Source organism: Aspergillus fijiensis (assembly GCF_003184825.1).
Source record: "Aspergillus fijiensis CBS 313.89 unplaced genomic scaffold BO72scaffold_2, whole genome shotgun sequence".
In the NCBI taxonomy this organism is placed as follows: Eukaryota; Fungi; Ascomycota; class Eurotiomycetes; order Eurotiales; family Aspergillaceae; genus Aspergillus; species Aspergillus fijiensis.
In genome coordinates, this window is record NW_024468978.1 from 614,199 (window position 1) to 633,960 (window position 19,762).

At 48.5% G+C, this 19,762-nt stretch overlaps 10 protein-coding genes across 10 annotated transcripts; 3 read left to right on the plus strand and 7 right to left on the minus strand.

Annotated features, from left to right (window-relative positions):
* Positions 1 to 688: 688 nt before the first annotated feature.
* Positions 689 to 4,041, minus strand: BO72DRAFT_482611 (putative actin-related protein 2/3 complex subunit 1A). The gene is made up of 6 exons (XM_040947731.1): positions 3,705 to 4,041; positions 3,054 to 3,640; positions 2,753 to 2,993; positions 2,206 to 2,226; positions 1,933 to 2,123; positions 689 to 1,867 (listed from the first exon to the last, which is right to left on the minus strand). The coding sequence occupies exons 1-6, from the start codon at positions 3,925 to 3,927 to the stop codon at positions 896 to 898; spliced, it is 2,235 nt and encodes a 744-aa protein (XP_040806473.1). The 5' UTR covers positions 3,928 to 4,041; the 3' UTR covers positions 689 to 895.
* A 150-nt stretch (positions 4,042 to 4,191) lies between these two features.
* BO72DRAFT_394781 (U2 snRNP complex subunit MSL1) lies at positions 4,192 to 5,461 on the plus strand. The gene is made up of 3 exons (XM_040941972.1): positions 4,192 to 4,354; positions 4,406 to 4,619; positions 4,677 to 5,461. The coding sequence occupies exons 1-3, from the start codon at positions 4,281 to 4,283 to the stop codon at positions 4,974 to 4,976; spliced, it is 588 nt and encodes a 195-aa protein (XP_040806474.1). The 5' UTR covers positions 4,192 to 4,280; the 3' UTR covers positions 4,977 to 5,461.
* BO72DRAFT_419708 (ATG3/ATG10 family protein) lies at positions 5,082 to 6,242 on the minus strand (the record flags this gene model as incomplete). The annotated part of the gene is made up of 4 exons (XM_040942672.1): positions 6,008 to 6,242; positions 5,625 to 5,750; positions 5,338 to 5,556; positions 5,082 to 5,285 (listed from the first exon to the last, which is right to left on the minus strand). Exons 1-4 carry the CDS (start codon positions 6,161 to 6,163, stop codon positions 5,082 to 5,084), a joined length of 705 nt encoding a protein of 234 aa, XP_040806475.1. The 5' UTR covers positions 6,164 to 6,242.
* A 2,283-nt stretch (positions 6,243 to 8,525) lies between these two features.
* Positions 8,526 to 11,424, plus strand: BO72DRAFT_93554 (uncharacterized protein). The gene has a single exon (XM_040950814.1). It carries the CDS (start codon positions 8,654 to 8,656, stop codon positions 10,997 to 10,999), a length of 2,346 nt encoding a protein of 781 aa, XP_040806476.1. The 5' UTR covers positions 8,526 to 8,653; the 3' UTR covers positions 11,000 to 11,424.
* A 425-nt stretch (positions 11,425 to 11,849) lies between these two features.
* Positions 11,850 to 12,434, minus strand: BO72DRAFT_454710 (Hsp20/alpha crystallin family protein; the record flags this gene model as incomplete). The annotated part of the gene is made up of 1 exon (XM_040946197.1): positions 11,850 to 12,434. The coding sequence occupies one exon, from the start codon at positions 12,432 to 12,434 to the stop codon at positions 11,850 to 11,852; it is 585 nt and encodes a 194-aa protein (XP_040806477.1).
* A 264-nt stretch (positions 12,435 to 12,698) lies between these two features.
* BO72DRAFT_93558 (succinate dehydrogenase assembly factor 1) lies at positions 12,699 to 13,467 on the minus strand. The gene is made up of 3 exons (XM_040950815.1): positions 13,180 to 13,467; positions 13,071 to 13,102; positions 12,699 to 13,022 (listed from the first exon to the last, which is right to left on the minus strand). Exons 1-3 carry the CDS (start codon positions 13,369 to 13,371, stop codon positions 12,899 to 12,901), a joined length of 348 nt encoding a protein of 115 aa, XP_040806478.1. The 5' UTR covers positions 13,372 to 13,467; the 3' UTR covers positions 12,699 to 12,898.
* Positions 13,468 to 13,910: 443 nt separating this feature from the next.
* On the minus strand, positions 13,911 to 15,338 carry pre4 (proteasome core particle subunit beta 7). The gene is made up of 3 exons (XM_040947732.1): positions 15,185 to 15,338; positions 14,987 to 15,134; positions 13,911 to 14,923 (listed from the first exon to the last, which is right to left on the minus strand). The coding sequence occupies exons 1-3, from the start codon at positions 15,212 to 15,214 to the stop codon at positions 14,319 to 14,321; spliced, it is 783 nt and encodes a 260-aa protein (XP_040806479.1). The 5' UTR covers positions 15,215 to 15,338; the 3' UTR covers positions 13,911 to 14,318.
* A 735-nt stretch (positions 15,339 to 16,073) lies between these two features.
* On the minus strand, positions 16,074 to 16,987 carry BO72DRAFT_443931 (HCNGP domain-containing protein). Its single transcript, XM_040943698.1, has 3 exons — positions 16,900 to 16,987; positions 16,797 to 16,845; positions 16,074 to 16,731 (listed from the first exon to the last, which is right to left on the minus strand). Exons 1-3 carry the CDS (start codon positions 16,935 to 16,937, stop codon positions 16,192 to 16,194), a joined length of 627 nt encoding a protein of 208 aa, XP_040806480.1. The 5' UTR covers positions 16,938 to 16,987; the 3' UTR covers positions 16,074 to 16,191.
* A 192-nt stretch (positions 16,988 to 17,179) lies between these two features.
* prs3 (proteasome core particle subunit beta 6) lies at positions 17,180 to 18,440 on the plus strand. The gene is made up of 2 exons (XM_040941973.1): positions 17,180 to 17,438; positions 17,491 to 18,440. The coding sequence occupies exons 1-2, from the start codon at positions 17,344 to 17,346 to the stop codon at positions 18,176 to 18,178; spliced, it is 783 nt and encodes a 260-aa protein (XP_040806481.1). The 5' UTR covers positions 17,180 to 17,343; the 3' UTR covers positions 18,179 to 18,440.
* On the minus strand, positions 18,405 to 19,280 carry BO72DRAFT_464805 (pre-rRNA-processing protein PNO1; the record flags this gene model as incomplete). The annotated part of the gene is made up of 3 exons (XM_040946659.1): positions 18,405 to 18,461; positions 18,512 to 19,167; positions 19,214 to 19,280. 3 exons carry the CDS (start codon positions 19,278 to 19,280, stop codon positions 18,405 to 18,407), a joined length of 780 nt encoding a protein of 259 aa, XP_040806482.1.
* Between the last annotated feature and the right edge of the window lie 482 nt (positions 19,281 to 19,762).

A 19,762-nucleotide genomic window follows, 5' to 3' on the forward strand; every position in this document is an offset into this window, starting at 1 on the left:
ACATTCCTGCCTTGGAAATGCCGTGTTATCTCCTGCCGTTCAGATAATCGACCACTGGTCAAAGTAGAATAGAAATAATTTAGCCAGGCATCCTATGTAGGACAGTCCGGTAGGCCACTGGGTAGAATCGATACCAAAGAACTAAGAATATGGTGTTTCACAAGGGATGTTGATTCAGTGAAACCACATACATTAATTGGACACTCACTATCTCACGCCTTCAAATGAGGTATCAACCATGCTGTGGTGATATCATAAAGGGGAGAAGGATCTTCAAGACGATAACACGATGGGACCAAGCAAGTGAGAAAGCAGGAAGCTCATAGCTCTGGCTACGCATGGGCTAGAGAGAGCTAGAATCGACAGCCCTTTCCCCCCACCCCCCCGCGTTCCTCCTTATTCTCGACATCGATGGCTTAAAGGTATGATGAATAGTGATGCAGTAGACCACGTTGCATATTCCCGGTTCGAGAATGGTGGCGTCATTGGGCTATTTACAACACAAAAGGTCTCCCTGCTGTAGAAGACACAGAAGAGTCTCACAAAGGTCGCAGCTAAATAAATTTGGTCATTTTACTTATAACAGGCAGGAAGGTTGCAGAAGCGTACGGGCGCGGCCTTCCGCTTGGCCATCCTTGCATTGGCCAATCAATACTCAATGAACGTGCAGAGTTTATTATTCTTTCTTCCACTCTGAAGTATGATGATGTACTATAGTCTCAAGGTTCAACTAAGACTAACCTGCTGCACGAGACACGATTTGAGAGTACAGTAAGATCGCTCAATGTAGTCAATTCTCACGACCATCCTAGGTTTGTTCCCTGACAAATAGAGCATGCGCCTTTGAAGAGTCACATACGCAATGGCTTTTCTCCCAAGCGATATCGATCGGTTATCACCCCTTGCCAGTTGGGTCACCCCCCGGGATACAAAGCCCCAGTCGCCAGAAGTAGTCTCGATGAGAGAACATTAACTCCCATAAATGCAAACGCGGTGGGTTCAAATGCCACAGGAATCTTCGCCATGTTTCATGGCGAAACTGTCCCTTATCCTGCGATTTTAGGATATAACCTTCAAGCGAAGACACATGCATCAGCGCCTGTTGTTCCTTCGAATCAGGAGGCGCATCGACACTCTGTGGTCGTACGAGAAGGGTGGGCGTTTCGCGAAGTGCGAGCCTCAAAGTGTGGTCCGCACCGGATATGCATCGTTCGTCCTTGTCACCCTCGCAGACCCTGACATCAGACACTGATGGTGGAAGGTCTTCTTTCGCGATAAAGAGCTCTCCCGCATGCATTTCGTAGCCCCATTCCGCAAGTGGCAAGAGCGGAACAGGGTCGTTGATATGGGTAACACGGTGGAATCTGTAACGTTCGACGGGAACAGATGCCGCTCCCCTTGGTAGTTCAAACAACCTGGCAAGATACTCGGCGAAACCCTGGTTTCCAACCTTCGGTTCTCCGAACGTTGTCACCGTTGGTTTCCAGCCCCGTAGCTGCATCTCCACCCCAGCTAGGGCAGCGACAGCTCCGCCTAGGGAGTGGCCAACTAGAGACAGGTCGTAGTCAGGATATTGTAGCCTTGCGGCAGAGACATAGCCCAGGACGACCGAGCGTGCGTTCTGCCAGGATGACATGAACCCCGCATGGACGGTGCACTCTTCACAATGGAGCGTCCCCGATTCATTACCAGTGTCGTTTCCCGGGTCGTAAGGGACGTAGCTTTGCGGATAAGCGGAGAGATCGATTATGGTGTTTGCGATCGAATAGGTGCCACGAAAAGCGACGATGATCCTCTTTGGTGACGGCGGATGAGAAAGGGCGATATAACCGCAGGAGTCCGACAGTAAAGGTCCTGTATTCCATACCTATCAGGGTGCGCGGATTTAGAAATAGGCCAACTTCTTCGCCGCATCAGAGACGAGGCACCTACTGATATCAACTCGAATCCTTCCAGGTCGGCGCAGTGACTGAGACACTCGAATGGTTTTCGGAGCCCGGTGTTGCCGACACAGTAAGAGACATCAACCACGCGTGCGAGCTGGTCCAGTTCAAGGAAAAGGCTGTTGGGAATCGACCGCTGAGCTTCATTGAGCGAGATCCAATCAAGTTCGGCGGAAGAGACTGTGTGGCGGACAAGCAAGACAAGTGATACAGAGGCTAAAGCGAGAAGAATGTAGAAGATGTCCCGACGACTTGAACTTACGGCCATGATAGACTTTCGGTCCTAGATCTCAGAATCATTGTCATCTATCATTCATGATGCAGCGGTCTGGGAGGCCGTCGTGGTCGTACTTGTTTGAAACAATGGCTCGTGACGAGCGGCGAGGCGTGACGTCGAAGAATCCGGGGAAAATTACGACCAGGCTGGATCCATAGTTTCAAGGGTTTACAGTAACTTACATGCTATGCTGTACTACGTTCCATGGCCCAATACCCAGTACAGTACAAGCTTTTATTAATTTGCACAATCTACGTCCGACACAACCAACCAGATTCTATGTACTTCAAGGTGTTTCTAAAGCGACAAGCGCCCCTTCTCACACGATTTAAATAGGTCCCGAAGGCGGGGCAACAGAGTACTAAGCCAAGGCACCTGGCCCTTCACGAACAATGCATCATCAAATGTGTTGACAAAGTGGAACCGTCTATATGGTCCAGACAACGACACGGCCATCAACCCCACTCGCTGCAATCCATCAAGTTAGTTAAGCTCCTACAGACGAGGGTCAAATCAAGTGGTAGAATCTCACTGCTGAATTTGCGCAGAACACCATCGGTCTCCTCATACACCCTCACGGTACTGATGGTATTCTGGTGGGTTGACTTGAGTTGAATATCAGCTTGAGTCTGCCCCTTGAGATCCATCTGACGGAACATGTGCAGGGCGGATTCTTCCCGCGCGGTACCGGCACCTGGCCCTGTCTTGTTCTCTATGGTCCCTGTAAGCTGCCATCCACTCTCGCCGCCGCGAAGACGGTAAGGTTCACAATCCTAAATCGGCGAGTCAGCTTTGAAGTCATGCAAGTCCCGCGAGATGTCACAATGTCTTACGTGACCGGCAGCGATAATTTCGTTCTCTCCATTCCAAATGAGACTTGTAAATGGCAGTAAACGAGTAGTGACGTTCAGCATCGCTCGAGGGGGCTGTTCTGGGGCACTCGGGTAAACGACAGTGACGCTGCTATCATGGCCAGTAAATGCGAGGGCGTTTCCACTGGGAGAAAATGAGACTCCATGGATCCAGCCAGCGGAGTCATTCAAAAACTCGCCGCAAATGGTGTTAAAAGGCAGACGCTCACCCCAGGCACTCGGCTCCGGACGTGTATCGACGCCTTTGATGAAGCTAGAGAAGACTCTGGCATGAGAGTCGGTGGAGCCTGCAGCCAAGAGCACCGAGTTCGGATGCCATGCGAGAGTTGTAATAGTGCTCCGAATCGGTTTCTTCAAGTGCTTTGAGATCCACCAGTCGTTCTCCTCTTCGAAATAACATACAGCGATTACACGGGCACCTGAGCCAACGGCGAACTTCTGCTCCGATGGCGACCATCTAACGAAAGTTGCTGCTCGGTTTATGCGGAGTAATACGAGAGTTGGCTTCCAGCCCGATGGAGTGCGCTCCCATACGTATGCATTTCGATCTGTGTTATATCACGGTGTTAGACTAGTGCCGAAGTAGAACACAAGAAAGGGGAGACGAGATACCCTGTGAGCAAGTAACAATACGGCCACTATTAGGAGCAATGTCCACGCCGGTCACAGTCTTCTCGTGGCCTTTGAGCTCATCAGTCAGTGAGAACTTGGCACCTGATTTCTGGTAGAGCTCCACATTGCTATCTCGCGCAACCGCAAGTGTTGATTTGTCGGGAGAGAAAGAATGGTCGGCGATCGGATTATGGAAGAGATGATGAATTTCAGGAGCAGCCATTGTAACGATAATGACAGGAGGAGCTCTCTACTGTCGAAGCGATTAGGTAGCTGGTGATAGCTCAGGAGAGGAGTGTGTACGTGGAAGTGAGAGAAAGTGGGGGAGAGGGGATGAACGGTCAATTACGGGGCATGTGTACTTTACGAATATGCCTAACGATGACGCGGAGGACTGGTCCGATTAGATAATACATCACATGACCCTAGATCGCTCAGTTGTTCAGGTGTTTCTGGCTGCGCAGACTTATTCTCCTTGGTTTTTAATGTCCTTCTTGAGCTCAATTGCATACTGCGTTCCTTCCATTTTAACGCTTCCCACCTCTCCTTCTCCAATTCAATCACCACCTGACGATAATGAGTACGAAAATCATACCTGCACGCGGCGGCGCTCAAAGTAAACCGCCTTCGAGTGGCCTCCCTAATCAAACGTGAGATTACCTGCCACTCATATACGAGACCACAGAGCTGATCCTCCATAGTTTATATTGTACAAATCTACCGGACAAACTTCGGAAACATGATTTGCGACTGTCCCTCTACATGCTTTTCTCCACCTACGGCACTGTTCTAGATGTTGTCGCGATGAAAACCGAGAAAATGCGTGGCCAGGCTCATATTGTGTTCAAGGATGTCCAAGCTAGTACGCAAGCTATGCGCGCTCTTCAGGGTTTCGAGTTCTTTGGCAAGCAAATGGTAAAACTTACGCCTATGACTGTTATTCTTCGTTTGCTAACGTAAGGGCCAATGCAGAAAATTATGTATGCCAAAGGCACTTCAGACGTTATCGCGAGACTTCGTGGAACCTATAACCTGTCGGTCACTACCTCCAGTGGGCAAGCTGTGGCGGCGTCTACTGAGCTGCAAAAGTCAATCTTTAGCGGACCTCCTGGGTCAGCAACACTGCCCCCGAAACATACCGGGGAGGTCAACGGAGAGGAGCCGACAGCTCACGGGTTAAAAAGGCCGCGTGAGGAAGAAAGTGACGAAGAGGATGCTCCCATGGATGAAGATAGTGATGTTCCTATGGAAGCATCCTCCGACGAAGACTAAGTCCCCAAATAGTGCCCCAAGGCATATGCGCTCCTGGTCTCTGTTGGTCGACCGAGTTCCGGGGACATGTCAGTCTAGAAGTGCTCTGAAAGCTGAATCTGCGAGTCAAGACCTCGAATTCCCTCGCAACTCATCTGTCGCGAAGAAATCCCTTGGCAGCTGAAGACCCAACCGATTTCCGACTAATCCGAGCCAAATGATGAGATACGTCTCGGGGGTGACACGCCGGTGTCCTGCGATTTGCCTCATAACATCCGCAGTGTTGCACGGGTGGACGAAGAATGCTGGAGTTCCGGATTCTGGATGATACTACAAATTATAAGCTCTAGCTTGAGTTAGGGTTCTGAATACTTGCACATACACCCAGACTAATCCCACCCATGACACCCACGCTTTGGAGTTCCTCTCTGTATTGGCTCGGTACCAAATATTGGTAAACTGCGTCGATCCCCAACGGTCCGGGATGATCAGTCGGCCGTAAGTTGAAATACAGGACGGGGACTTGGTAGGTGGGCGAAAGAAGGACGTCATAAACTACGTGTAAGCTGACGCTGGGCTCGGGTGTACGGATGAGAGCTTCCTGTTCATAGCGTGTTAGATGTCGCTTTGTTTCAAATCAATCACAATGACGTTGGATGTTTCACGGACAGGGTCATCTTCGTAAGCCTCTGTATACCGTTCTCGGATCGGGTCGTCCGCCGAGGATTGACTATTGTATGCGGGGATACTGACGTGAGAGATCCGCCGTGTTATTCTCAAAATCGGACCAATTGCCTAGTAAATTAGCTCACTGTGTTACATGGCAATCACAGAGTACAGGAGCATGGATTCAATAGTTGCAGTGCCCTAAGTTGAAGTGCACAGCCCACATCTATGGCCCTCCACTTGTGGCGCTAATGGGAAAGGTATCCTTCCATGATGCATAATTTGAATGTAGACCTTTTTAGGTATATGACAATTCATAGAGAGACTGGCAGCGAGATGTGTCGCAAGATACGTGGAGGGAAGAGTGAGAGCCACCAGAAACTAACCCGTTGAGCATATTGAAAAGTCAGCCGCCCCATCAAAGACTCATTTGCCACGTGAACCCGACCGAGGAATTGGTCACAGGCAGAATCGAACTCTTTGTCCGTGAGCAAAGGAAAGATCGCCAAGGCCGGATGCTGGGTGGAGGTTGAAAGCTCCATGCGACAAGTAAAGACGCGGTGTAATCCGACTACTGACCGACAGGATCGCAGAAGATTTCGGGGATGCGCAAGAAGTTGGGCTTATAAACGCCGTTTTCATTCGAAGGATTGAAGGAGCGGGCCCCCCAAGCTTCTAAAGCGGTAAGGGAGAGAGAGAGCTGAGAGCCTGGAGGTCCCACTGCCAGCAGTTGCAAGAGTCAAGACCTCATTCATCCACAAACTGCCGGTAACTACTCCATACCGTACACACTAGTTTGATCTTCTAGACTATAGTATTACACCTGAAATTTGTTATACAAGTCAGGGTGAGCTCGAGTACGCCTTCAATTATTTGACTGATTTAGTGTCTTACTGAAAGGGGAGAGACGACTAGGCACTGCAGTTACGGTTGATGGATGGTGTGCTGTAACTACGGAGTACTGAGTATATAAGTAGGTCTTTAGGGGCAAAAGTCAGTCAAGGATTGACTAGCAAAGGGTTGTGTATAACTACTTTCACATGGTAACTTCAGTACGGAGTACTCGGTACTGTACCGGTCTGTACAGAGTACTCCGTACATATGACAGAATGACAATTGAAACCATTCATGGTCCCTCTTCGCAACCACTGAATTCGCTCACAATGCACATCAACTTGGCGCAAACCGGGACTTGGGAATGAGACAAGTCAGCATTCGACAAACGGATTAAGTTGCCCAGGTCCTTCAAGGTTCCCGCCTGGCACCACTGAATGCGGCCAGGAGTGAGCAAAGAGTGTGCCAATCATAGGGCGCCATCTCTGTCAACCGACAAGCTTTTTCCCCTGAGATGATCCACAGCAGGTCCTAAGTCCAACTACTAGGTAAGTGCCCCCTGGTCCTGACGATCCATTTGCCAAATCTCTATGCACGTACAAGACATGATATGTACTGCTTTGTACAGTCCTTCAAGATACGTAGACCAGACTAATTACTGCACTGAGCACTGCCTTCACTAATAAAGTGATAGGTACGGATACCGCACAGTACGTACTGTAGAAGTCACCAGATACAGTATACAGTACTTAATTGTACAGTATTATACGCTACCAGGTAGTACTTACCCTACTAGTTTAACTACACAAAAGGGAGCTTTCTTCTCTTCCTGACAGGATACGTTGCCCCTCAACGTGCCACTTTCTTTGTCCGCATCCGTCGGGGTTGCCCTTCGGCCTTTCATGCAACTTTCCTCTTTACAGAACAACATTTACCACTTCCTTTGGGTGTTTGATTCCCAGCGCTCGTATGCTGATTTTTATAGTAGTCCAGGGCCAAGAGCCCCTCGTAATAGAGAGAGGTTGACAATCATACCGGTAGACTCTTGTTAATTTATGGAGTTTAGTAGATAAACGCAATTGAGTGGCTAATTGAAGAATGAAGAATAGCGGTCGTGTCATCTAGTCTAGCTGGTTTGTGTTCCGACCGTCAGACCGTCTGCAAGCTGTCGATCCGTTCGTCTCCATACGCATCCGTCTTCTATCGTCATTACCACAGTATGTCTTGTTGTGTGCATCCCCCTCAACCATGGCAGAACCAGTGGAGCTCCACCTCTTTTATGTATTTCATTTCCCTTGCTTATCTACCTCGGATTCTAATCCTTAATCTATTTGGCTGTCCGTTGGGCTGGATCTGATTTATCTCCTTCCTCCGTTTCTCTTACCCACTTCTTGCCCCCCCCCCCTCCCTTCTTCTCCCCAGGTCAATTTGAATCTGTATCAATTTACTTAGGGTTCCGGGGGCTCTAGTCAATAAATTTTTCAATCCTAATTTACAAGTTCATCACCACTTGTTCACTTGTTGAAATTTTTCTGGGTCTTTTTTATTATTGGTTATTTAACCTTTCAATTCCAGAACTGTTTGGTGGCCCTGGCCGTCCAGGATTCCGACAGGCCAAGAGCAACAGGGCAATCAACCATCCTTACCTATATCATACATCGCTCACGACAGACAACCAATTATTTAACCTCATTCTCAACTCGCCAGTACCGATCACTTGGTGGTGGCGCTTTACATTCTATAACTAATACAGAAGAAAACGGGAGGCCGGGGCATAGCTCAAGCATATCACCGCGGTTGCGATTACGGCGACATCTCGTACCTCTCTTGTCCGTATTGTCTATGTATGCCTGGGGCCATTTATCGACTCCATTGTTGAATCTAGCGTCGGCTGCCCACATTGTGAAACGACAAGCACACACGGCCCAGTTTCGGCCTTTCATTATCTACTTGCCACGCCTTCGATAGCTCTTCTCGTGATTCGCAGCTGAAGTGGAGGATTAAGTCTGGGTTCCCACGCGGGTGTTTTCGTGACAAGGAGCCTAGCGCTTCAAGCCTGGCTGGCGACGTCTGTGCTCATATCACTCCATTGCCGATTCTGCGCGCCCGCTCATGCCGTGCCTGTGCTTTTATCACTGATCTAGAAGGGTGCCTGAGCCTGTCGGCCGTCGAGTAACGAGCTTCCTACCTGTCTGGAAATGGGAAGCTTTTTGTCAGTGTCAGTCCACCACCAGAGTAAGGACAAGCGCTCCCGCCGCTCGAGACGCTTGTCAAAACCACCTCCGAAACAAGCAACCGTGGAATCGGTCACCTCCGTATCTCATCAACATCAGTCTTCTGTTGGTAGTTCGTCTGTGTGCTTGCATCCCGCAGCTGCATGGCAAAATCCCTGGACAGGGGCATCCATACCCATCAACACGCATAATCCGGCTTCGAGCGGACGAAGATCACATTCTCTTCCTTCTGTGACTTCTCATCCCAGAACGCCGTGGCCTTCCGTCAATGCACCCCGAAAATGCCAGGCTATAGCCATAGAGCCACAGGGCATGGATTTGCGCTCGCCCACTGTCGCTACTGTGGAGCCCTCTGCTGTGGATAGACGAGCATCTCTCCAGCCCTCCGGACAAGGTAGCGTTCGGTCCGCCGACTTTCGAGCCTCTCCGCAATCACCAATTGACCGGCACCCCAAACGATCCTATTCGACCACTTCGCCACCTCAAAGAACGCACAGTGCTATTAGCCGCAGTACTATCGAAGAAGCGAAGTCTTCCAACACGCACTTCATGGTCGACAGTCAAGGCTTCTCTCTGATCCGCCGACGGTCTCTATTGACGCGGCCTGGGGTTGCGACACGACGATCGACCAGAGACCCGGCTCGAAGACAGCCTCTAATGCTTGACCAGGGGAATGGCCATCTAACCAACAACTCAAATGTGTCATGTCAGGCGCACGAACAATTCGCAACTCACAATGAAGAGAGCACGACCAGACCTGGTATTCCATCGGGGCAGTTACGTCCTCCTACACCGAATGAACTCGAGTACACACATCTAGGAGCACTGAAACTAGGATCATTACGCGTCGTGAATGGCTCCACATCTCCATGCCCCAGTGACCGAACTAGGGTTAAATACCCCGAAGGTCCGTCACCGAGCCTGCACCCAGGATGTGCATCTGAAGAGGAGTCCATCAAGCTTGGGCGCCCAGACTTGCGACGCATTAAGACTCAGGTTTCTTCGAATAATAATGAGCAACCTGACTTGTTGCCTCATCGAACCGACATCAGTCCGAACAATATGACTGTTTTCGAACCCTGTTTACAGGTTGCTGGGGGTGAGTTGGCGACCGCTCAGGCCCATCTGCAGAGTCTTGCCAGGCGTAGTTCAGCTACGTGCTCCTTACAGACCCCCAATAGTGCCGATTATGCAGAGAACGAGGATGTTCCGACAAGTCCATTTTCTATTGAGAAATCGCCCACTGTTCCAGACTTATTGAGACCGTGTATCTCAGTAACGAACTCTCAAGGCGGCTCTGCGCCCCCAAGTGATAGAAAAGATGCTTTGTCAAAGCAGGGTTACTCAAGGTTGAGTAAGCGCAGAGGGTCTCGCTATTCGCATCATATGGCTGATAGCGGACATTTCCATTCCTGTCTGAATAATCAAGCTTTGAGGTCGTCGCCTTCTCAAGTGCTTGTGGCGCCTGCTACTCCATCGTTTAGTCCTACGTCTAGTAATAGGGCGAGAAACGTTCAATCTTTACGATTTACAGATCTGCCAGCTACAGAAAAGCAGCTTCGAATACATCGACAATTGAGTCTCCAAGCTTCTAGCAGTCGCCGCGAACTTGAGGTTTCTGACCAGCCAGCTTTTGTGTCTTCTATGTGTCACGACTTACAACAACGACGTCATTATAGGCGTGCCAGGAGCACATCACTTGCAGTCTCGTGTGATCTTGATCGTTTAGTGTCATATCCACAATACTGTGGCCAGCTGCGGAGCTATGAAGGCGTCTCTTCTAACTTCGATAGTACTGACTCAGCGCAGCGATTGAAGACGAATATACCACAGTCATCTGATAATATACCTCAGCGGACTGGGCACAGGAACTTTTTTCTTGATCCTGGCATGAGCAATGACAACATTCGTGACTCTCTTCCACTCAATCGGAAGGGGACCATGTCTCGTCCGAGCGTTGACCCTTACTTAGCGTTGCGCCTGCCTGCTGGAATCGCAGGCAGCAATTTGCATTACAATAGTGGGCCATGCCCATCCTTGTCTGAAGGCAGCTCGACATCAACTTCTCAAGTTGGCGCAACGAGCGATTGTGGGACTCTGAGTGGCGCCAGCAGCAGTAGCAGAAGCAGCACACTTAGCGATTCTTGGCTTTCCAAAGCGACCACTAGCACATATCATCTGCCAATTTCTCAAGAGAAGTTGAAGCCATATGGAGAGAGCATGAGGGCTATGATCCCGGACTTTCCGCGGGGTCGGACCCGAAGTCGAACCATTGAACATCAGGGGCGCCGACTGACGAGGCATTTATAACGTCCACGGCCTTTTAGGTTGTTGATTTCCACTCACCATTCCTTGATACTGCATTCCCTGATCAACCCAATGTCATCCATGTTTCTTGAATGGACATTTCTCTTCGATCTCTATACCTCTTTTTATTTTATAATTCCTGCTCCGCCTTTTCTTTGTTATGCTACCAAACATCACATTTTGTCTTGATTTTTGTGTTACCCGTCTTTGCTATGATACCATCATCATTTAACTGAGTTGATCTTTGCTTTGGCTATGCTAGCAACCCTATACCACGTGTCTTTCTTGCACACATGTACAGCTTATCTGTTTCAATGACTGTCAGATCCGGAAGACTGTCAAAATAGTCAGGGAACAGTTCTACATTCTTCTGATCAGCCATTCTTTTTTCTCATATCGTTTACACGTTTTCATTCTATGCATCCTTGTCAAATGTATAAGTTTACTTGGTGGTCCTTGGTGCGGAAAATCAGGTTACCACTTTTCATACATCATCATGGCGCTCGTCCTCATTCTATGAGGACAATTGCCTGATTGTGTGACTCAACGGCCCTTTGGGCTTTTTCTGCACTGATGTCCTACGCGTACGAGAGAAGGGAAAAAAAGATCAAATCATAAGTTGCAAGAAGCTTGATTATTGCTCATTGTACAAGTACCCTATAGCATATAGAAAACAACAAAAACCCTCAAGCAGATCCGACATAAACATGCCCAAAGAAGTACAGAACCAGACTCCCTACTATGCAATCATGTCAAGGCTCACACATCCGCGCGAGGTGCCCGAAGGATTTCCGCGCATATCGACCCCTGGAAGACACCATGGTCCAGAATTGGAACGTCCAAGCTCGATGGTCTATTCGATGCGGATTTTCTTCACCTTCGGAGCAGGTTCTTTCGGTATTGAAAGTGACAAGATACCATTTCTGAGATTGGCTTTGACCAAATCTTGTTGCACCCTCGCTGGAAATGTAAAGACGCGGTGGAATTCGCCGGTCAACCGCTCAGATACCCAATGTTTGCAGGTAGACTCGGTCTTTTTTGGCGTCAGTAGTTGTTGCTTCGATGAGTTCTTCAAGGATTGGGACGTCGTAGCGTCATCCGCTTCACTCTCATCCTCCACGGTTGGCTGGTGATAAGACTTGGCAACGGGGGTCTGATCTTGTCCTTCCTCGAATGTCTGCCCGTTATGCCTCCTGACATGACCTTTTATCACTAGTGTATTTGGGTCCAAGAACTCGACTTGAATATCGTTGGATTCAACGCCAGGTACTTCTGCAGATAGATGAAAAGCATCGTGTGTTTCGAAGACATCGGATTTTAGCGTTATGGGTTTCTTTGTCGGTGTTATCTTCGCGCGGCTAGAGCGATGACAATCGTAGTCATCTAGAAGCCGGAATAGAGGAGAGATATCATTGGTAAAATGAGGAAAGTAAGCCATGGTGGATTTGAGTATGGGTGGTAGGCCAATTCTTCGCAGAATTATTGACTATTTGACTTCAATAGAATGACGGATGAGTGAAGCTAGAAGACTTCACTGTTGTTGCGGATTCTGTAAAGATTGAATGGTTATCAGAAAGACTCCTTGCCATTGTGCTAGCTATATACTTCATCTACCATCGTGTTATCCAGCAGCTAAGTGCCAAACCGAGAACTGGCACGAGTATTCTGGCACTAACTAGAGTGTTGATAGAGCTCATATCCGTTCCTACTCGGTCCCTCTGGACGATTCCATAAGCTTCGGGAGGCGGCTGGCGGCAACTTGACTTTAGGTAGTTAATCAGCCTGGATGACGTAATTGAGTCACCCACTTGCTGGCCAACTGCCCTGTAAAGCGCCTTTGAGCTGACAAGTTGGTCAAGATAAGCGTTTCGCTTGCACCGAATTGAAGCATCACCGCATGGATTAGCGGATGTTGCGTATGCCCGGTGAAGAATACATCTCGACCTGTCGGTGCCCTTTGCGTAGCAGATATTCAATCGCATTGAAGTCTTTTTTGCTGATTTTCATGTGCTTCTGAAACTCGGTTCTATTGTATAATCAGTAGTGTATAGTGAGCGGTTTGGTCTCAATGCACCTGGCGTATATTTTGAAATTCTGTCGGGTTTCCTAGTACCGAGAGTGCATCGACCATATCAGACACTTCTTCCATTACCGTTGTTGCTTCAAAGTCTATTTTGACTTACAACAGGCTTCTTTCGGATTTCTCTCAAACATTTCCGATAAAGAGATAGAACCTCCCGCTGAAGACCTGACAATCGTGCCATTGAGTCTGTGCAGCGATTTTCTGCGCAGGATTGTGTGAGTGGGAAAGTCACACAGTGCGGAGCAATGTTAAGGGTGAAGGATCTATCTTGGTAATGCAGACACGGATCCATGATCAGGAAGCTGGGGTTAGCTTACCTTATCGTATTCTGACTGTCCTCCGCCCTTTTCCCAACCGAGAACGCTTAGTTACCCTCCGCAACCTTCCCCGCACTATGATTTGCATATATATTCTCATATACACGGATACCTATTCATGCGGATAGGGAAGCAATCTCCATACTTGCTAGACTTCTATGTTTACCAAATAAACGATCTTATGCCGATAGCTACATTCTCTGTAAGTCCCAGAGTACTTAGTCTCGTATCATGATGAGTACCAGGCAAGATCCCGGTAGAGTCCGAGCGCCACTATCCTTAGCTAAACAGCCCCTTCATTTCTTCCTTAAAGATTTGAGGGAGCACGTGATAAGGCAATGATCTCATGCCGCCGGCTTTAACGATGTTGCAAAGGCCACATAAGAACGTGTCACTCAGGGTGACATACCAGCAGCTTATGTTACGAACCAGATTGCTGAAGTGGGAGTGCTTCTAGGCGCTGGAGGGAATCGGTACTGCTCGCTGCCTGGGCCTTAACTATGAGAAACACGCGAGTTGATTGGATTCGCCATTACTCAAATTTCCAGTCCTCATCTATAAATCCGTTACATCTTTCGCCATTCCGGGTGACAATATTCCATTCCAGCCTCCTCTAAGACTACATGCCACACATAGGGCCTCAGGTGTTGGCATGAGAGCATTAAGGCCAAAGGATGGCGATTTGATGAATGTCTCTCTCGCACCTGAGGTCAGCACCTGCTGGACCAAGGTAAAAGTAGTGTCATAAAGGCCGCCCACAATGCCCGAGGCGTATTAACGGCATGTTATAGAGAATCGCAACGAGGCACTTTCTTCTCACATTACTTGATCTATCTCAGGCTCCTAAGGTCCTGTTACACAGGTGAGAGCATATGCAGTAAGCTCTGGAAGTGAGTTCATGCATCATAAATCAACAAGTGAGCTAATTGACCTGAGCACCGTAACCTTTGATGGTTTCAGCGAATGCCCAGCTCTGAGCCTCGACCTTCTGATCCTCCTGGAACTCAATCCCCTGAGGTGTGATGACTGCTATGGTGTACTTGTCAAGGCTTCGTGCGTCACGGTACCAGAGAACCTTAAGGCACTCACGGAGCGCCGCGACTGCCTCATCCTTAGTGATCTCCTCGATAGGTCTCTCCTCAGGAAATAGCCGGCGAAGAATTGGGAGAGCCAGGTGGGCGCCAAAGCCAGTTGCCAGATGTGGTGCGGAGAATGTGGTTCCCAACAGATCTGCAGAGCTGAGGAACGGCTTCTTGTCATCATCGAAGCCGGCAACTAAAATGTGATTCCAGAGGGGATTGAACTCAGATCGCCGCTTGTAAAGGACCTTGGACAAGTAGGTGTGGAGGTTTTTGGCGTTGAGTGTGTTGCCGTGGGCCGAATAGTTTTCTCTGATGTCAATGGAATCCAATAGACGATCAAGGTACTGCATGTCGGAAATATCCCCACTAAAGCCAACGACAGCAGTGTCACCAAATTTACGGAGTCGTTTGACGTCGGTAAATCGAGCGAGAGATCCGTATGAAGCTATATTCAAAGAATATGTTAGGCAAGCAACTCTATCACTTTCAGCGGTGTTTGAAACTATACCCAGGTTATCACTAGCTAGAATACATCCTCCGTTGAATTTGATTCCCAATACTGAAGACCCAGTGACTGCTGGTGACTGGGTGTGGGTTTTGGGGCCGGTAGTCTGCAGGTATGAAGGGTTGTAAGGGCCATACACGTCGTCCCGGGGCTGGATATGGTTAGCTTGATAGAGGCAGCGGAAACTGAAAGTGCTCTTACCCGGCCCCAAGCTTCGGGGAAATGATTCATGATGAGTACAATGAATTATAGAAGAATGAAGGATTGAAGGTGAAAGTAGTCGAATGAAGATTGATGCTGCTGGTGAAGGGTGTTGGAGGTAGAATTGAGGCAGTTGAACAGAGGATAAGATAGGCCAGTGTAGGTTTGGCCGCGTCGTTGCGTTGCTACCTTGGCGTAATCCCAATCTACTACCACACCGCCTTCTTGATCCGGATTACGGCAGGCTGTACCTATGAAGTACTCCGTACAGTTCCTAGCTACGTAATCCAGAGTCAACAGCATACGGGTATTATAGGTTGTACTACTGATGAGCGCCGGCACCTGGCTCATGGTCTTGCTAATTTATACTGGGCTCCAGGTTTTAGCCTAGCTACTTTATGATGCTCGGGCGGACCTCGCTGTCTTGTTCATTTTGTAAGGCGCTTCATCCTATGCCCAAAATATCTCGGACTGGATCGATCTCAGCCGCTTGCTGTACAGTATCTACCGGTTGTCGCTCCTGCGCAGCCTCGCCCACGCCGGAGACCGCGGCTTTATCTTGGAGCATCTGGATGTGATGCAGCCCGCGCGCGAATTTGTTTTACATGCCCTGCTCTACCAGCCACTGTAAGTGCCAGCATGATTTCTGCAGAAACCGTATGAAATGCCGCAGAAGATATCCCAATGAAGTATCATAGCCTACCTGAGGGATCGTTATATTGATTGACCTCATGGTTGAATCCTTCTCAGTACTTAGTATCGCCATCTAGCAGTGAATCATATGGCACTGGTTTGCGACCCTCGGGTAGGCCATCGTTCGAAATCTCGATCCTGTCTCTTTGAAAACTCAAATGCACAGATACCTACGGGGTCAAATTTTGGCATGGCCACTAGAATACCCGTGTAATCCCATATTTCCATTGTTTTCTATGCCAAATGCTGCAACTTTACAGCTTTATGCACGTTGTGAGTCTTCATCCTTAGGACTTTTGAAAAAGTGGATCTTCTTATGGTAAGGAAGATGTGGCAGCCACAAAGGGTATCTCCTCTCGTCGTCGTACTGACCTCCTCTCGTCCATCGTGCCCTGGATGTCTCGTTGTGCCTGTCTGATTACTTCCGTGAACCCCCAACTTGGTAAGCCTGGCGCATTCCATATTGCTAATGGAAGTGAAGCCTGATATTGTTCCTGATTATCAATTCCTGCATGGTTCATCATCGCTTTCAACAAACTGGGATTTCTCAAGGACGCAGAACCCGAAAGCTTTTCGTTAAAGTGGACACCCTGTTTCTTCAAAGACAAGAAATGGGCAAACTTTGCATCTGCGGAGGGGTCAGGCGAGCTTGGAGGTGATGGAGGGATGTCTAAATCCGGGACAGGGGGAAGTGTTAAATCATGAATTATAGTACGAGATGCCGACAGTGTCATATAGTGATTCGGTGCGAATTTTTGTGCATCGTAAGGGCTCTCATGCGATGGACCGAAGATAGGTCTGTCAGAATCTGGCATGGAAGCATGCTCTAATATTGTTTCTTTCTCAGGTACTGCTTCAAGCATATTTTATTAGACCATAAAGAGTCCTAGAATGACGGAGAAGTTCGCATAATCACCTGGATTTTGAGTTGCCTGTGGGGTCCGAGCAAGATGTCCCTTTTTTCCTTGCTAGCCAGGTACATCAGTAAATATTCGCATACGGAAGATGCTTTTGCTTTTTACCTTAGTCTTGGTGGAAATTGGATTGGGGTCAGCTTCATCTTCACTGCTGCTCCCATAGGCCGCAAGCCCCAACATCTCTTCGCATGTAACACTCTTTTAAGGGCCTGTAGCTCTGAGCTACTAGAGCAATCATGTAAAAACACAATTAAACATACAGGCTGGAAGAGATGGACTGCCTGTGTAGGGCGTTATCATGAGATTAGATAATGACGGAGGGTGAACGGACGATACAATTCTTAGATAAGCACAAGGCAGCTCAATCGCGTCAGCAGCCCAAGCTCAGCTATTCCTTCATCATCCAACCTTCTTTCCGAATCGACCGCTTGCCGTGACGGTAATCGAAAGCGCTGCAAGAATACATATAATCTTTCTACTTTGCATAGCATTACCTTCAACTCCCCTTTATCTTCCGTCCTCTCAACAACTTTTTGTTTCTTACGAGCAATGGCGATTTTGCTCAGTCAACCTCACGGTGAAGCCATCGGATATTCCTTCACTCAGTCAACAAGTGTTCCGACCAAAGAGCATTCATTCTACCCGTAAGGCCCTCTTCTATAGACTTACGATCACCGAAAATTAACACAGAGCTAGGTACACTGACAACGGCGGTTCGACCTTGGGCATCACTGGCTCCGACTTCGCTATCCTTGCTGGTGACACTCGCTCCGTTGCAGGCTACAACATCAACTCTCGATACGTTCCGAAAGTTTTCAAAATTGGAGGTGATGATGAAACTGGCGAGGGTGCTCACATTCTTCTGTCGGTTGTGGGCTTCGCCGCGGATGGCCAAGCACTCAAAGAAAGACTAGACGCTGTGGTAAAGATGTACAAGTATCAGCATGGGAAGTCAATGTCCGTCGGAGCTTGTGCTCAGCGCCTCTCGACGATACTTTATCAGAAACGGTTCTTTCCCTACTATGTGCATGCTATTCTAGCAGGCTTGGATGAGGATGGTAGAGGTGCATTGTACAGCTACGATCCAGTAGGGTCGTACGAGAGAGAACAATGCAGAGCAGCTGGGTCTGCAGCGAGCTTGATCATGCCATTCTTGGACAACCAGGTCAATTTCAAAAATCAGTACATCCCTGGCAGTGGCGAAGGCCATGCTCTGGAGCCCAAGAAAGCAGACCCACTGTCAAGAGATACAGTTGAGGAGCTCGTACGGGATGCTTTCACAAGTGCCGTTGAGAGGCACATTGAAGTTGGTGATGGTCTACAGATGATGGTCATTACTAGCGGAGGTATAGAGGAGATCTACTATCCTCTGAAGAAAGACTAAATAGAAGCGTGTCTTCTGGCTCCAGTATGACTTACGAAGGATAGCAAAAGTGGACGGCATCCTGAGTATTGGAATTATTACTGAATAAAGGCTATTTTCAAGTTAATGCTGTGTCATCGTCTCATTGAATTTATTGAATCAGATATCACCTTTTCCACAACGCCAAACCCATGTCATAGGACAGAACAAGATGGAATAAAAACAAAGGAGAGTCATGTATAGGTGATCAGAAGCGCTCCTTCATACGTGAAGCCACTTTACGAAGGTTGCCATACACTTTTCCCTGTTTACAAGTAAGCAGGTGCTGTGTGCTGAAAGGATGTGAGTACTTACTGGTGGGCTACCCATGATCAGGTTGACAATGGCCTGCTGAGCAGCTTCGACGTTCTTGATGCCGCCTAGCAAGTGGATTTTTTGGTCTGCAATGACGATCCTTGTACGGGTGGCATTCTCTATTGCAAATTTGGTTCGGCCATCTTTGCCTGCGCAGCGTCCAATTGCACGGCTGAGGTGCTCTCCATTGAGAATTTTGATATCGCGGATCTCAAAAGAGCGGATGTATAGATCGTCTAATCTCAACAGTGCAATAGCATCATCGACATCAAACCCTAGCGTGAAGGCCTTGACGAAATCTTCACCTTTTTGCAGGGCCTCTGTATCAGTCGTAAATCGAGATGTACGAAGTTCGACTGCTCGATTCTTAATGTTCATCCTCACTTGCAATTTGAGATGTTCAACAAGCGGAGGGTAGACTCGTGGCCAGCTAGCTTTCAGTGGAGTCATTCTATGCGGTGGAACGGGGACTTTTCGGGTTTCGACTCGGTGCACGCGGTGGACGTCTTTCGCCGGGGTAAAAACAGGCCGGCCCTCTTCATCAATATGTACATCAGCGTCGTGGGCTGGATCAGATGCAAAGTTAAACGCCGGTGCGGCCCCATCAGCTGAGGGCTGGGCATCGATCAAGATCTCCTCATCTAGGTCTGGAAAAGCTGTTAGCATTGTAAAGCGACATTGGTCGGCAAGATAATGACTGACCTGCCGCAGGTGCGACTGACGTCGCTGAGGCAGCGGCAGGTTGCCTGATAGCGGTGGGTGCAGGCATTGTGATTTGGTTCAACCCGGTGAAGTGAGAGCGAGTCGAATAAACCAAATTAGTGATGTGTGATGTGACTGAAGAAAATTCGGGGAAACAGGAACTCAGAGCCATACGAGTCTTGGCAGTATCGATCAGTATGACTTAATGCACATCTATTCATATTACAAAATCTCGCCTATCAGACTGCTGGAACACGGCATAACATAAGCAGAATATGCAATGCACGTGACCCGCAATACTCTTGTATTTCCTCAATGTTACTAGTGTCTCCGGAGACAGTATCAAAGACCTAATGGGCAAATTCCTGCCTTTGCGAACTGGTGCATATTCATTCCGCCTCGGATTTATCAATTCACTTACTGATTGCTGGTTTGCGCCTCTAGCAAAACATTCATTTTCCATTATGTGAGGAAGTAGATAATGTCTGGCTATTTCACACGCAGGCTGTACGCCATCCTAAACCCGCTTCTCGGGCATGGATCGCAAGC